Genomic DNA, 15,276 nt, shown 5'->3' with positions numbered 1-15,276 from the left:
GCGGCTGTCGTAGTTGTACGTAGCGTGGTTTCCTTCTTAATATTTTAATCCATGCTAAATATGTCGAGCAAAAAAAGAAGAAAATGAACAGACTTTGCTCTGAAGATGCAATTGCCAAGGTGAAGCCACGCCTCTCTGAACTGGACAACAGCAGAAGTCACACTGATTTGCAGGTATGTAATTTGTGCAATACTTTATTCTGGCCCCAAAAAAGTATTTTGTGGATTCAAAATGACAAAAAAGAAATTAAATTTAAAATAAAATAAAAAAAATCAGTTATTAAAAAAAAATGTTATTCTTTGAAAAAATCTAAATTTATTTTTAATTAGTAAAAAAAAATATTTTTGGGGGCTGAAATTCTTTTAAGGGGCCAAAATATTTTTGGGGGGCCAGAATAAAGTAATACTGCAATTTGCTGTGAGTTCATGGTTTTGTTCTTTGAGCAAGGTGACGTTCATGCATTGCTCATTTTGTGCACCAACAAAAAAACCTATAGGCCTACATATGTCTTGAATTTGGAACAAGTTTTTATTTTATTTATCACTAAAGAAGGGTTCGGTGAATGCGCATATGAAACTGATGGGTTCGGTACCTCATAAAAGGTTAAGAACCACTGGTTTAGTCCAAAGCCTTTTCTGCTAAAATAAAATCTTTAGTGTATGTTAGATACAGATTGTACACATTGGATATTGATCTGTTTAGCTAACGTAAGACTGTGTAGCAGACAGGCTTCGAGGTGGAGAAGTTGTACCAGTGCTGCCATTATGCTGTACTTAGCTAACGGGAAGCGTGTGTTTGTGAGACGGTCACGCACTTGACCACGTAGAATGGGCATCAGCCAATGAAAAGCGGCTCCTCTGGTAAGGTCCATTGAATCACAGGTGACTGAAATGTTGGATAAGGGACTCATTTAGATCAATCATAGCCCATGGGCTGCCCCTGTGGTCATGGTGAGGAAAAAGGATGGTTCATGGCGGTTTTGTGTAGATTATAGGGGTTTAAATGCAGTCACCATGAAAGGCGCTCATCCTTTGCCGCGTACTGATGACACACTGGATGCGCTTAGAGGCTCTTCAGTTTTCAGCACTGATGTGGAAAAATTACAGTTAGGTCACACCTGCTAGTTGTATTGCTATATGTTTATTCTAAGTTCTGTATATTCCCACCAAGTTAAAGCTGTTTGGGTTACATGCACAAGGTTGGATGTTGTTTTTCCCCAGCTGCATGGGAACCAGTCTGATTCCCATGCTTTGGATCCCTTATCCCTTTGTACAAAACTCATGTGTTGGCTCTGCCTGGCAGAGCTTTCCGTTTCAGACTTGCTTCATTATTGACTGTCCTGTGAGCTCTCTGAGTTGTGCACAATTCATGAATAAACCTGATTGAGTGATTTTACCTGAACAGTGCTTGGAAATAGTTTTTTTCCACGACAAGCACCATGGACCTTTCATCAGGTTATTGGCAAGTGCAGCTTGATGAACAAGATAAAATGAAAACAACTTTCACCACGGGGAGAGCTCTACCAGTTTAATGTAATGCCAATGGGACTGGTAAATGCTCCACCTACCTTTCAGCATCTGATGCAGTTGGTTTTACAAGGTCTGTCATGGAAAACCTGCCTTGTTTACCTTGATGATGTAATTGTGTACAGTGATAACTTCTCTGCTCATTTGGAACACCTAAGAGAAGTCTTTGACCGCTTCAGAGCAGCCAATCTGAAACTGAAACTCTCCAAATGCCACTTTGCGCAAAAAGAAGTGGTTTTTCTCAGACATGTTGTATCTGCTGGAGGCCTTAGGCCCGATTCCAAAAATGTTGAAAAAGTAAAGTAGTGGCCCACCCCAAACAGCCCCACAGAAGTTAGAGCCTTTTTAGGTTTGTGCTCATACTACAGACGGTTTATCTATCAATATGCAAAGCTGTCTCAGCCACTTCATGCACTCACACAAAAAGGGAAACGATTTTGTTGGACAGAAACTAAACAGTGCTTTTGATGCATTGCATTGCGACATGCTCTAAGCAGCGCTCCCATTCTCTCTTATCCAGACTTTTCACGAGAATTTCTGCATTTTACGGATGCTTCAAATGTGGCCATGGGTTGTGTACTATCGCAGACGAATGACATGAATATGGAAAATGTCATTGCGTACAGTAGTCATGTCCTCACAAAAACAGAAAAATGTTGGTCCACCTATGACAGAGAGCTATGGGCTATTGTCTGGTCTATTAGGCAGTTTCATCAATATTTAACAGGACACCGCTTTCGGATCATCACTGACCACAAACCTCTTCTTAGTCTGAGGAAAATGGCTTTGGACTGTGACCCAACTGGACGTAGAGCCAGGTGGGCCCTTGAAATAGATCCATACGACTGAGAGTCTTACACTACACTAGAGTCTTACACTAGAGAGGAGAGTCGTACTGGTACTCTGTCACCGCCTTGGTTGTCACCAGGATTGTTGAAAACATTGAACTGAAGATTGAAAATATTCACCTGAGGTTTGAGGATAACTTTTCCATCCCGGAGAAGGCCTTTTCTTTTGGAGTTTGCATCAACAGCGTGTCTTCGAAAGAGTTGATCCATAAGCCTTTCAAACAAAAGCAGCTGGAGATTGAAGACTCAGCGTTTACTGGGACACGAAGTGTGAAATCCTGGAAAAGCTGCCTGCAAGCCAGATCCAGGATGAAATGACTCAGTACGTGCAGAGTCGCCAGCACCAGTACATTTTTGAGCCAGTGCGTGCCTCGGTGCTGCTCAGAAGAGACACCTCCAGGGAGCCGCTGAAGACCCGGAACATCCCTCGGATCGAGGGCCAGAGAAGAAGCACTATTATGACAGACAAGTGAAACATGAAGCTTATGATCCTGGGGATTTAGTGTTGGTTGACATCCCTGCTTTGTCTAGGCATAAGTTGGCTCCTAGATGGACTGGTCCTTTCAAAGTTTTAAAACGGCTGGATTTCGAGGCGGAAATGGGTGTTGAGTATGAGGTGTTAGATCAACTTGACCCCAGAGCTAAACCCAAAGATGTACACTACAACCGTCTCAAGCCGTATAGGTCCTGTGTACCCAGGTCATCAGTGACAGTTGCTCCACCATATACTGCCCCCCCCCTTCCCCCTTTAACCGCCCTCTCAGGCTCTAGGCCTTGGACATTTGAGTATAGTAGTATGGGGACACCTGACATGGCACATGTTACTCAATCTAGAGGTCAAGGTGAGGGCAATATTCCAGCTGCAGTAGCACGCCCACTAGTCAGTGCAGTTCCACCCCCAGTAAGACTACAAACTAGGTCCGGGCGCCCCATTTGTCCTCCAGACAGGTATAGCCCTGACTTCTGAAGGTTTTTTTTTTTCTTCTTCACTGTTAAGCTATGTCTTTTGATTACTCTGATGCCTGTTCAGTATGGTTGTTTTTTTTTAAAGTCACGTTGTGATTTTTTTTTCTCTTCCTTTCTTCCCTTTGTTATCTGTTCATTCATGTACCACATAATAGTATAATTCTGGTTTATGAAAATGGCTGTTTTCTTGTTATACTAAATGAGCCCATTTTATTTGCTATGTTTGAAGCGGGGACGCTTCTTTTGTTGTAAGGGGGAAGTAGTGTAAGAGTGAAAATTGGAGTTATGAAAATGTAAAATGTTTTGTAAATGTTTTATTTTGAAAGGCTCCCCAGATGGGGGGGAGAAGTGAACGTTGGGGAACAGGGGAGTTCGGGAATAGCTGTTGGAGTAGCGGAAAAGAAATTAAATGTTCGACACTGAGAAAGAGCTCAGTTGTTTCTGTGGATTATTCTACAACGGAGAATCAGTATCTGGACACCCACGAGTCTTACACTAGAGAGGAGAGTCGTACTGGTACTCTGTCACCGCCTTGGTTGTCACCAGGATTGTTGAAAACATTGAACTGAAGATTGAAAATATTCACCTGAGGTTTGAGGATAACTTTTCCATCCCGGAGAAGGCCTTTTCTTTTGGAGTTTGCATCAACAGCGTGTCTTCGAAAGAGTTGATCCATAAGCCTTTCAAACAAAAGCAGCTGGAGATTGAAGACTCAGCGTTTACTGGGACACGAAGTGTGAAATCCTGGAAAAGCTGCCTGCAAGCCAGATCCAGGATGAAATGACTTGGTGCGTGCAGAGTCGCCAGCACCAGTACATTTTTGAGCCAGTGCGTGCCTCGGTGCTGCTCAGTAGAAACACCTCCAGGGAGCCGCTGAGGACCCGGAACATCCCTCGGATCGAGGGTCAGGTCCAGCTGGAGCCCATGTCTTTACGTCTCTCCCAGGTTCAGTACCAGCAGATAATGGCTTTCCTTAAAGAAGTGGAGCGCAGAAAGAGAGGGATGCTGTACAGAACATGGAGACCCAAAGTCCCGATTTCTGGGAACGGCCGCATATGGTGGCTGTTTGCCATTCAGGCCAACCTGAGTGACATCAGGGAGCAGTGGAGGCGAAGCAACTGGGCGTTTGCCCTGCAGCGCGCCCAGTAAGCCTGAACGTACAGGAAATGAAAACATCCTAATGTGACCGAGAGAGAAACTGGGGAAGTTTGAGAGTGTGAGCGAATGAAAAACTGAAGGTGAACCAATCAGTTTAATAATAACTGAATAATAACTATGAATTGAAGCATCCATGGTCTAGACCCGCTGGTCGTTGTATAGTCGCATGGGGCTGGAGTGGTCCACCCTGAACAGGTCACCAGTTCATCACAAGGCCACACAGAGACTCAGAGGACAAACAACCATGCACACACTCACACCTAATGGTAATTTAGAAAGTCCCTTTAACTTAACAGTCATGTTAACAAGAACACGGAGCACCCAGAGAGGCAGAGAGCTGCATTTAAAACTATTACTGCAAATCAAAAGAACTAAAACACAACTTTCTTTTTTCTTTAAATCAATACCTCAGACTTTAGAGAACCAGGAATCAGTGTCGATGAAGAAAAACATGATCAGCCCACATCTATAGAGAAATCAAATTGTAAAGTTAAAATGTTGTGGTTCTCATATGATTTATTTAAAAAAAGGACTTAAGTGGTCTTTTTCAATTCAGTTCTTGTTGGCTAACCAATATTTAGCCAACAAGAGACTACAAGACTTTCTTTTGGGGTTTTTATGTCCAAGAAAATATTATATTTAGAGATGTTGGAAGCCTTTCAGGAATGTTATCCTTGAGATAAGAATCTATTTTCTCAAAGGAACTCAAATGGAGACTCATTTTAATTTCCACTAACATAAAGATATTAAAGGCAGTTTTACATGTCAACTCAAACTAATTTCATCTTTGTACTAAATAAGCCTGTCGCGATAAACGATAAATCAATTAATCGTACAATAAATTAAAACTATCGACGTCATTTTAATTATCGGCATTATCGTCTCTTCCGGCCTTTTTCTCTTTCTGTTAATGACACTGAATGAAAAAAGGCTCAACTCTGGTGCTCTCCGCTGACTCCTCCCTTCCTCATTTCCTTAGTGTAATGCAGGGGCGATTCTAGAATCTGACTTTTAAGGGTGCTTAGGCCCCAGCAGGGCAAAACCCATGAGAAGATATTCGTTGGTGTGTTTTCTAAATCTAACTGCTTATTTACATACATTCACAAACAAAATTAAGAGACATGTTGTCAGTAATTCATAGAATAAAAGAACAATGTTCATTTTACTCAAACATAAACTTATAAAGAGTAAAATCAGAGAAACTTTACATTTTTCCCAGAGGTGTATAAACCCAGTTTGAAACAGAATCTCAAGACCACATCATACCTGCCAACATCTGCTAACATTAATGAGACACAAGCAGCTGTGGAGTATCATAATTTTTAATTCATTCAATTAATTTTTATTAAAAATAATTTCAATGTATTTTTAATAATACCTTAAAAATAAAATTGTGAAGAAAACATATCTATCACTGAATACCTAAAAAAAGACATTTATTTCGTATAATTTCTTTAGAATCCCTTTTAGCCCCCGTCTAGAACCGGCCCTGGCCTGCAGGTCAGGTGCATTTTTGCTTAGCATGTTTTTTCTTCATTGACAGGAAGTCAGATTATCCAAACTGGTAAACCACATTAATAAAATATTAGTGAAATAATACATTAAATGACCACTGAACAATTATTCATAAAATATATCAACATTTCTGAAAAAACACACAGAAAGTAATATAATGTAGGAAATATTTATGCATTTACTGTTAATCTATTCGTATGATTTGTTCTTTAAATGGCCACTTATTTTGGCTAATGCTATTATTTATTAAATATCATCCAAACTCAACATCCTAAGCAAAGAATCAAACCACAATAGTGAACTAAAATCGCAATAAGAAACTTAATCAATCATAACTAAATGTTCTGTACCATGTCAGCATCAGGAGATGATTGAGGATGAAAAGAGGCTGATTTCTGGTTCTTAAGGTTCTGATGGGTCTGCGGTTCCTCTCCTGATCCATTCTGTCTGACATACAGCAGCACACTGCGCCACGACGGACACTTTTCTTTTTTTTTTTTGTCTTTCGATGTACACAGTATCCGTCCTAACTGAAATTGTTCAGCTTATAATGGCGTCTTTTTTCTCACGTCTGTATTTTTAAAAGCGTTTTTGCTTCTAAGGACATGGAATGGAATCGGGTCGAGGACGTTTTAAAAAGACGCGGGTTGATATAGCAGCTCACCTCGGCTACATAGTGTTTGTCTCAAGGCAACGGTGACGGTCCGTAGCGTTCTGGGGTCCTTTAGTTCCCACCACGACAATTTAGCTGACCTTAATATTTCCTGTGTTTTATTTTGGTCATTATTGTTAAACCTAGTGTTGATGTGTGTATGATAGGCGTTTCTATCGGACAGTTATGTATCGGTTCAATACGGGACGCACATTTAACGGCCAAATATGGGACGACTCCGTATTTTACGGGAAGGGTGGCAACCTGATTCAGGGGTGCTGAGATACAGTTTGAGGGGTGCTAAAGCACCGTAAAACAGGCCTAGATACGCCACTGGTGAGATTCTCCTACCGTTTTACACTGTCTTTGTCATTAAGCGCAACCGCCTGCGCCCCGCAACGGAGCAGCGGTTACGTGAAAAACAACATTCAGTCCGTTACGATGTCAAGTTTCCAGGCTTGATATTTATTTTTCAATTATTAATAAGCGCTCCCCTGAACACAGCGATGGTTGATTAGCTAATGTAAACTCCTGCTCTGCTAGTCAGTCGGTCTTTGAGTCGCCTTTTTTTTTGTTAATGGAACTGAAACGCACTGAATTGCGCAACACCTTGTTGAAACAATAATTACTGAGAATATACATTTTAACAGGTTTTGTTGATTTAAAAAATATATATTATTCTTTAATGAAGCTACAAACGTTTAGGATCTTAGTGAATATTTTGATAAGCGCGTCAGAAGAGGAAGTGCTGGTCTCATCGTCCTGGCGGCGTTCAGTTTGTCACCAACTGCCGAGATCAACTCAAAACCTTCCCGCGATCGACGTATTGAGCACCCTGATCTTCCGTAACACACCAAACACTACAGGATGATCGGTTACAAAATCGTAAGAGACAATCTTAGAACGGCTGGAGTTCTAATTTTGTCGTAAGGGGAAAAAATAGGGGCAAAAAAAAAAAAAAAAAAAAACGTGTAGTGTGAACTATTGCATCAGGTAGTCGGATGTGCCCATTTTCTCTATTTAAATCTAATTATTACTGAAGGGCAACACAGACTTCATAATCTGCACTCTTGGTTGAATGCAGTATTTATTTCCACTTTGGCTTTATGTTGTTTAGATTTTATTCAAGTACATTTTTTGTTCATGGAGACTGAGAATCCGTTTTATTTTTGTTTTTGGTTGTTTTGTTTATTTTGTTTATCAGTTCCAGTGTTTAGTGTTCTTTTGAAAATAAAGTGTATCTACGTATCTTTGGCAGGACATCGCATGCATTATTATGTCATTTCCATTAAATCAGTGTAAAAAGGTCTTCAAACAATATTATCGTTTATCGCAATAATTTTTGAGACAATTAATCGTTCAGCAAAATTTGTTATCGTGACAGGCCTAGTACTAAAATAAAAGTAAAAATATCTCACATGGCATTGTGATGTACACTCTGCTTCTAATATAAACAATGATCACTAGAAAAATATATTCTCAATACTGTTCTTGTATTTCCTTGTACTATAGTTCATAATGGAAAATTAAATTTTTGGGTCTATTAGTTTTCATGTACATACTGAAACTAATACCGTTATATTATGGTTTGACAGACAATTTTTACTGTTCTTTTTCATCATAATGATGACCCCATTTCCCTCCTTGAGCTTTACAGTAATGTCACTGAGATCTACAAAAGGTACATTAAAATAGAAAAAAATCCCTTAATGTTAAAACTTATTCCTTGCAAAGAAAATGACCTAATACTGTATTCAAGCAACTTTTTGCAAAATTGCATTCAATTAAATGCCAACTTTCTACATTTTAAGTTCCATTTTGAATGTTCATACCTGATCCTGCTAAAATTACAAAGTTATTTTATATTTTTCATATAACATTTTGTTTTGATATGCTGTTCCGTTTACAAATTTGTTAACCTAAGTACTAATAGGAACTACAGTGGTCAAATGCTCTAAACTAATGTGGAAAATCTACAATATTCATCAAATTTAATCATTGTTTGTGAAATGAAAAGATTTGTTATACTCGGCTCAGATTCTGGTGTTTCTTCCTCAGTTCTCCCTTTCACTCAAACTCAGATTCAACTGTCTTCCTGATATTATAAGTGACTGCTGTAACTGAAGAGATGGTGAAAGTGCAGCTCAGTTTTTCACATGAAACACCAGTGCACAGCTGTGCAGGGTGGCTGATTTATAAACTAAGGTTTGGTCCGGTTTCTCCACAGCTTCCTACTGCGGACAGACTCCAACTCCCTGGCTCCAAGATAGGAAACAGAGAGCACAAAAGTACATCAAGTCAAGTCAACTGAGTATTTTTAGGACAATCCGGCTAATAAATGGCTGCATTGATTGGTTTCAGAGACACGGGCTGCTGCACAATAAGCACAGACCCCCCCATGAGGGCTGGCCTCAATCCAGATAATAATAATAATAGATCCCTTGTGTCAGTCTATAAAGGGCTGCCAAAGAGCATTAACACATGAGCCAGATGAGGACTTGTTGCCCTGGCAGGAAGCTGAAAGCTAAAAACACGCCTCACGATGTGATATTAGGACACAAACGAGACGTCAGTTATCCCAGGACGTCAAGTTAAACTAGTTTAAACCAGCTAACCTGTTTAGCCTCTGGATTAGCGAAGCGTTAAAACCAATAAAACCGTGTCTGGAAACTCACCGACTCCATCTTCTGACTTCAACACCATGTTGGTATCGTTGTTTCCGTAAGGAAATCTTGTTTGGTCACTTTTTAATTAGGTTTTCGGGTCAAAGGGGAACCCTCGGTCACAACTCCGTCACCGTTAAACTGCCAGTTAGTGACAACTGGCTGCGGAGAAACAGCCGGTGGAGGAGAGGCTGAGGGGGCGGAGCCTCAACTCTCAGCAACCAATCAGAGATCGCCTTACAAACATCTGCGTTTTGTTTGACCCCGTAGCAACCGTCTTTCAGTTTCACGTACTAACGGTCCCCTGTAAAAGTATTCATACCTCTTGGAAGCCCTTTACATTTTGTCACGTTAAACCTTTAATTCTCTTTTACTCTGATACCCATAAATAAAATCCGTGCAACCTTCAGAAGTTACTTAACTGGTAAATATAGGTGAACACTGATGAGCAGTTTGAAATATCAGGACATTTTAAATTCAAAGTTGATGCACTCCACTTCTACACATAAAATGAGTCGCTATTGGATCTTTTAACCAGATTAGGAGTGTAAAAAATGGTCATTTCAACACAGAAAAAGTTTCCCATGGCCACTGAAGTCCTCAAACTTAGATCTGATGGAAAAACTGGGGATAAATTAAAGAGAAGAGAGAACAATAGATAGTCCAGGAGGTTCAACAATCCCTTTCTCAATGCTACAACTTTTTTTACAAGAGGACTAAATGATGAGTTAATATAAATTGGTTAACACATAGCATTAGCAGCACAAGAACTGCTCTTTTTTTTGGCGGCGTAACCGATTGTAGGTGAGTAAAACATATTTTTTTCTTCACAGTAGATGTATCTTTGTAAAAAGCAAGGAATTAAAGCACTTAGAGAGGTGTATGATTTCAAGCCTAATTGTTTATATCGGGGAAACCCTTCATGATATAATATTTTCTCTTTAAAGGAGCCAAACTATCTTGCAAATTATGTAAATTGGCCTTAGTTACAAATTCTTCAAACTTTTAAAAGATCTTATGAAGTGTTTTCTTTGGACTTTAACTGTTTGCACCTTTTAAACTAGGTATGACAAAGAAAATCAATGCCTACATGCTAAAACGTAGGTGGGTTTGTCCAACGTATTAAGCCGTATGAGAACATACCTGGCAGAGAAATCGCTGTTTCCACATTTATGCAGGAAGAGGAAGCAGGGCTCACAAGATAGACATAAAAAAGGAAATTGAAATAACAGCCCCACCTGCTGAATAGCAGAGGCATACAGAAACATATTAGTTTAAGGGAAGTTGGTGTGCTATCAGAGATGGACCGTTTGGGAGCGGGCAAAAAGGGAAGGGAGAGGAGAGGGTGTAGCGAAGGACAGAGGAAAAAGAGGGCAAGGGATTGCAGCTGTGTGATTGAATCACTGCTTTATTCAGAGGCTGGACCCACCAAAAAACAGGATGTGGTCAGGCGTGGCGGTGGGAAAAAAGCTGCTGAATTTCACAGTTTAATCAGACAGCTTCCTAATATACAGCTAATTGAATAAGTATTCAGACATTTCCAACTTTTTCCACATGTTGTGACTACCACTTCTTACTGTGTTTTGGGAAGATTTATAAGCATTAGATTAGCACAATAATTGTGAACTGGAAGTAAAATGGTTTTCAATTGTTTTACAAACAGAAATCTGAAAAGTGGGGCAGTCCTTGGGGGAAGTTTCTACCAGATTTGCACAAGCAGCTCAAGCTAAGTCAGATTGGGTGGAGAGCATCTGTGAAAATTGATTTTCAGAACTTTCCACTAACTCTCAGTTCGACTCCCGTCTGAACAAGAGATTTAAACCATTCAAGCTCTGGCTGCATAAATATTTAGAGTCATTTTCTCTGAGTCAATAGTATTCTGCTATATCTGAAAGCTTTTCTCCCAGGATTACCCTCTGTTAGCTCTGTCCACCAGCCTTCCTGTTATTGCTCAACAAAAACATTCCCACAGTATGATGCAGCCATCACCATGTTAAACCACAGGAATGGTGTGTTTCCCCCCCTCCATAAACAGAGTTTTGAGTCTAGATCCAAAGGTTGGCCTTATGTCATCTGCTTGACTGACTATTTTCTTTACAACTAATTTATCATACAGCAGCTCAGTCATCCTCAGGTTTAATTATAAGCTGCACAAACCAAAGATTTAAAAACGAAGAGCTGACTGAGGGCACAGACTTTGAGTCATTTTGTTGAATTTGTGTTAATATATATTTTTTTACTAATCAGTGTTTCAATTGATTGCTTTGCCATTTTGCCATTTTTATAAAGTTTTAATTTTGTTGATATTTTGTCTAACATTGGTATTTTTAATGTTATTCATTTTAAATTAAAATTAACTTCCCTTTGTTATTTATTGATTAATCTTAGTAAGTCTTTCTTCATATTATTTTATTTATTTCACTGCTAGTTTTTGCTTTCTTTTTTCTCTTTATCATCTTATATTTTGACTAATAATGAGCTACAATCGTGGAAGATTTTCTCTTTCTGGATATTTTTTTTTATCTGATAGTTTCTCTAAGTCTGACTATCTCAGTAAACAAGAAGAGAATATAAATATTTTCAATCTGAGAAGTCAGGCTGAAGGATGTTTGATCAGTTTCATGCTGATCCTCACAACCTTCGATGATATTACATCTTCTTCCTTTCAACTAATCATTTCAGAAAAAGAAAATATTGAAATTGAATCCCCTCAATCCAGTCAAACTTAAAATTACACATACAGAGACACTAGCGATAGTCCAAGATTTCTCTTTTTGGCTGAAATGTTTACTAAATTTATGGAGAACAGCATTTGTATTGAGTCCATTCTAGATGCTTAATACCAGCCTGCTGTATCTATTGTGAAACTGGTTTTATTGTGTGTCTGGGTTCATTGTTTTATTGGGATGATTCAACTGTGTTCAAGTCTCAACTGGACCAAACTGTCACTGTCAGAGAAAATAGTTTAGGATGTTTAGGAACAAACCAGGAGCCACAAGGTTTTGCTACTGGAAATGATGGAACAGCAAGGAACATTTTTCCTGTCCAGTTTGAACAATAATACCAACTCAGAGGGTGTTGACCAGGGAAGGAGCCCCTCAGGTCCGACTGAAAGTGGCCTTGTAGGCAAACCAAATTTCTTTCAGAGACATTTTTAACTGGCAGGCAAATGAAAAATTAAACCATATAGCTACAATAACGGAAAACATGTTTAGAGTACACAAAGCAGGTTTCAAACCTGAGAAAAGTGCACTGATGGTTGTGGTATGGTGGTGGTAGCATCATGCTGTGGGGATGTTTTAATGAGCATGGCACAGTGATCCCAAACACAGATTGGCACTGGTATTGGTTTGGATAAATCTGGCTAACATTTGGCTTCTGGAACAGGAAGGACTAACAGCTTATAGAAAATGTATTAAATATACTAGAAAATCGTAGGAAACTGACGATTTTAAAAGAAACTCCACTAAGAAGAGTGATCTAATGTTGAGTCAGAATCATGCCAGAATGTTGTTAGTGGTTACAAAAAGTGTGTAGCTGGTCTGCAACTTGCTAAAGGACATTTAACCAAATGTTAGTGGGGGTGTATAATTATGTGCATGATTATGTGCCATAATCATGCACATAATTATGTGGGTTGTACAAACTCTTAATAAAAGTCAAATATGTGCACCAAGATACTGTTTTTAAATGTCATTGGAGCGATGAACTGTATTATCAATGGGTTATTGATAATTCTCTCCTTTTTCAAAGGAGAGAAAACTGAACTGTTATAAACAAGAAATAAGAGAATGAACATAAATGTCTAATACTAGAAGAACTGTTAACGGTCGATAAACAAAACATTTACAAAATTTAGCATTTTAAATGTATTTGTAAAAATTAATTAAGGGAAAGATAAGTGTGTGAAAGTGCTAAACAAAAAAAATTAACTCAGCTTTTAGCAGATGAGCAGAAGTGTGCCCACCACTGGTGGATGTCAATAAATATAAGTAATTTAGCACTTTAGGATGTATTTGTAAAAAAATAAATTAGGGGAAACTAAGTGTGCTTAATGATTTCAAAGTTAGCAAAAGTGCTAAATAAAACAATTTGTTGCTATTAGCTGATTAGTGTGGCCATCACTGGCAGGAATATGATTGAAAGGAAAAATTGTAATTTGCCATCTATGCAGATGATCTGCTCTCCTACCTGGAACTATATTTCTGCTAATATGTCTAGTTTTCAGGAAAGTATAATCTGAGGTGAAGACAGCTCTAAATGGCTTATCTGAAAATGTGTACTTGTTATCACAATTTTAAAGCCCATGACATTACAATAAGGAACGAAAAGGGGGGAAATGACTGGGCTCAGCTACACTGTGTATTTATTAAAAGCTGCCAGCCACATCAGATTATCCTGTGTGAGTGCCTGCCGAGCTCTTTTCAGCGTGTAAATAACTGCTGTTGAATGAGCGCGTCGACGCCGTGTGAAACCACCTGCGAGGAGCAGAGAGCAGTGGGCAGAGATGGAGATTATGTGACTTCGGCACCCACCGGAGAGGAGGATCCTGGACCAGAATGTGATGGGAGTGCGTCATGTTCTCAAATCAAGCTCTCACACACGCACAGAAACACACACACACACTGACTCGTGTGTGTACACGAACACAGAAATGTCAGAGCTATAGAGAGCTCTGCGATCACCACAGCAACTAAACACTGGAGACACTTTATCTCACCGTTTCTTTTTCTTTCTTTACAACATGTCATTTTAATGACATCAGGTCACAGCAGCATGTGATAAGATAAGTAAAGAACTCACCTGAGGCTGCAGCAGCAGGTGCTCCACCTCGTACAGTAGGGCAGAGAAAAGCTTGGAAACTGGATGCACACAGCTCACTCACTGTCCCCATCACAACACAGCATTCATCCAGAGATCGCTGACAAAATAATTAAGGTTCACAGTAACCTCCCTGCATCTCTCTCTTGAAGGATCTCAGTCAAAAGCTGTCTGAGAATAAAGCGTTTATGTTTTTCCCTCCCGACCATCACCAGAGTCTGACGAACTCTCCCACACTCTCACTCCACTCTCTCTCTCTCCTCCCTCCACGCTTGTTGCTCATGCTCTTGACCTCACCCCTGAGCTGCTCTCTTCCACACCAAAAATACGCCACCGTCTTTCTCAAGTGTTTCTTGAGTCCAGCTAGCGCTAATGGGCGTCCAAATCCTCCTCCCCCGTCTTGTGTTACTTTGAACAGTTGTTCAGAAGTATTTTTGGTGGCGATGACAAATGCAAACACACACATGCACCTCGCAGCGTCCTGTTTCACACCTACACACAATGCATCAGAGCCCAGTTAAGTTTAGTCAGAGCTGAGCAAACACACAGTAATAAGAGCAAGGAATGCAGAGCCTTAAAAGAGCATTCATATGCCGAGAATTGTGAAATGGAGGAAAAATGATACTTGATTTTCAAGAGATTTTATCAAGAAAAATTCAAAACGTAGTACAAACTGTTAAGCACGGTGGTGGTAGCATCATGTACTGGGACTGCTTTCCTGTCAGTGTTTTTTTATTTATTTATCATTTTTGAAAGTCTTTCAAAATTTTTGTTGATCAGGACCACTTCAAATATATTTTTTCTGGTCAACAAAGCAGATTTTGTTTTTGCTTTAAAGCTATTTGCTGGTTTATTTATTGGCAGCTCAGGTCTAAAAAGATGATGACCTGAGCAGGAAATGATTCAAGAACCTAAATAAAAATGGATGCATTTAGAGAAAAAAGTTCCAGCCTTATTTCTGCACCTTTCCATGCCGACGTTTATATTTATGGACCGGAGGTGGGCTCCATTTTGTTTAAAGAGTGCTTTAAAAAAGAAAGTTTTTTTAAAATATATTTTCCAAATGACAAAGCATTTGCTGTTGTTAGCAAGTTGGAAAGAAATGCAAAAGAAAAACTAAACACACC

General features: G+C 39.4%; 1 protein-coding gene across 2 annotated transcripts in view; it reads right to left on the bottom strand.

Moving 5' to 3' along the window:
- The window catches only part of LOC102231734 (cytohesin-1-like), a 35,128-nt gene extending 20,665 nt beyond the window's left edge, over positions 1–14,463 (bottom strand). The window contains exon 1 of one of the 2 annotated variants that reach the window (XM_023341147.1): positions 14,132–14,463. In XM_023341147.1, coding sequence (XP_023196915.1) covers positions 14,132–14,222 — 91 coding nt within the window. In that variant the 5' untranslated portion in view covers positions 14,223–14,463. Of the gene's footprint in view, positions 1–9,340; positions 9,489–14,131 lie in introns of those variants that run through there. The other variant, XM_023341148.1, reaches the window with a different exon arrangement.
- Between the last annotated feature and the right edge of the window lie 813 nt (positions 14,464–15,276).

The sequence above is a fragment of the Xiphophorus maculatus genome, chromosome 10 (genome assembly GCF_002775205.1).
Source record: "Xiphophorus maculatus strain JP 163 A chromosome 10, X_maculatus-5.0-male, whole genome shotgun sequence".
NCBI classification, from domain to species: Eukaryota; Metazoa; Chordata; class Actinopteri; order Cyprinodontiformes; family Poeciliidae; genus Xiphophorus; species Xiphophorus maculatus.
This window is presented reverse-complemented; position numbering and strand designations above follow the sequence as displayed.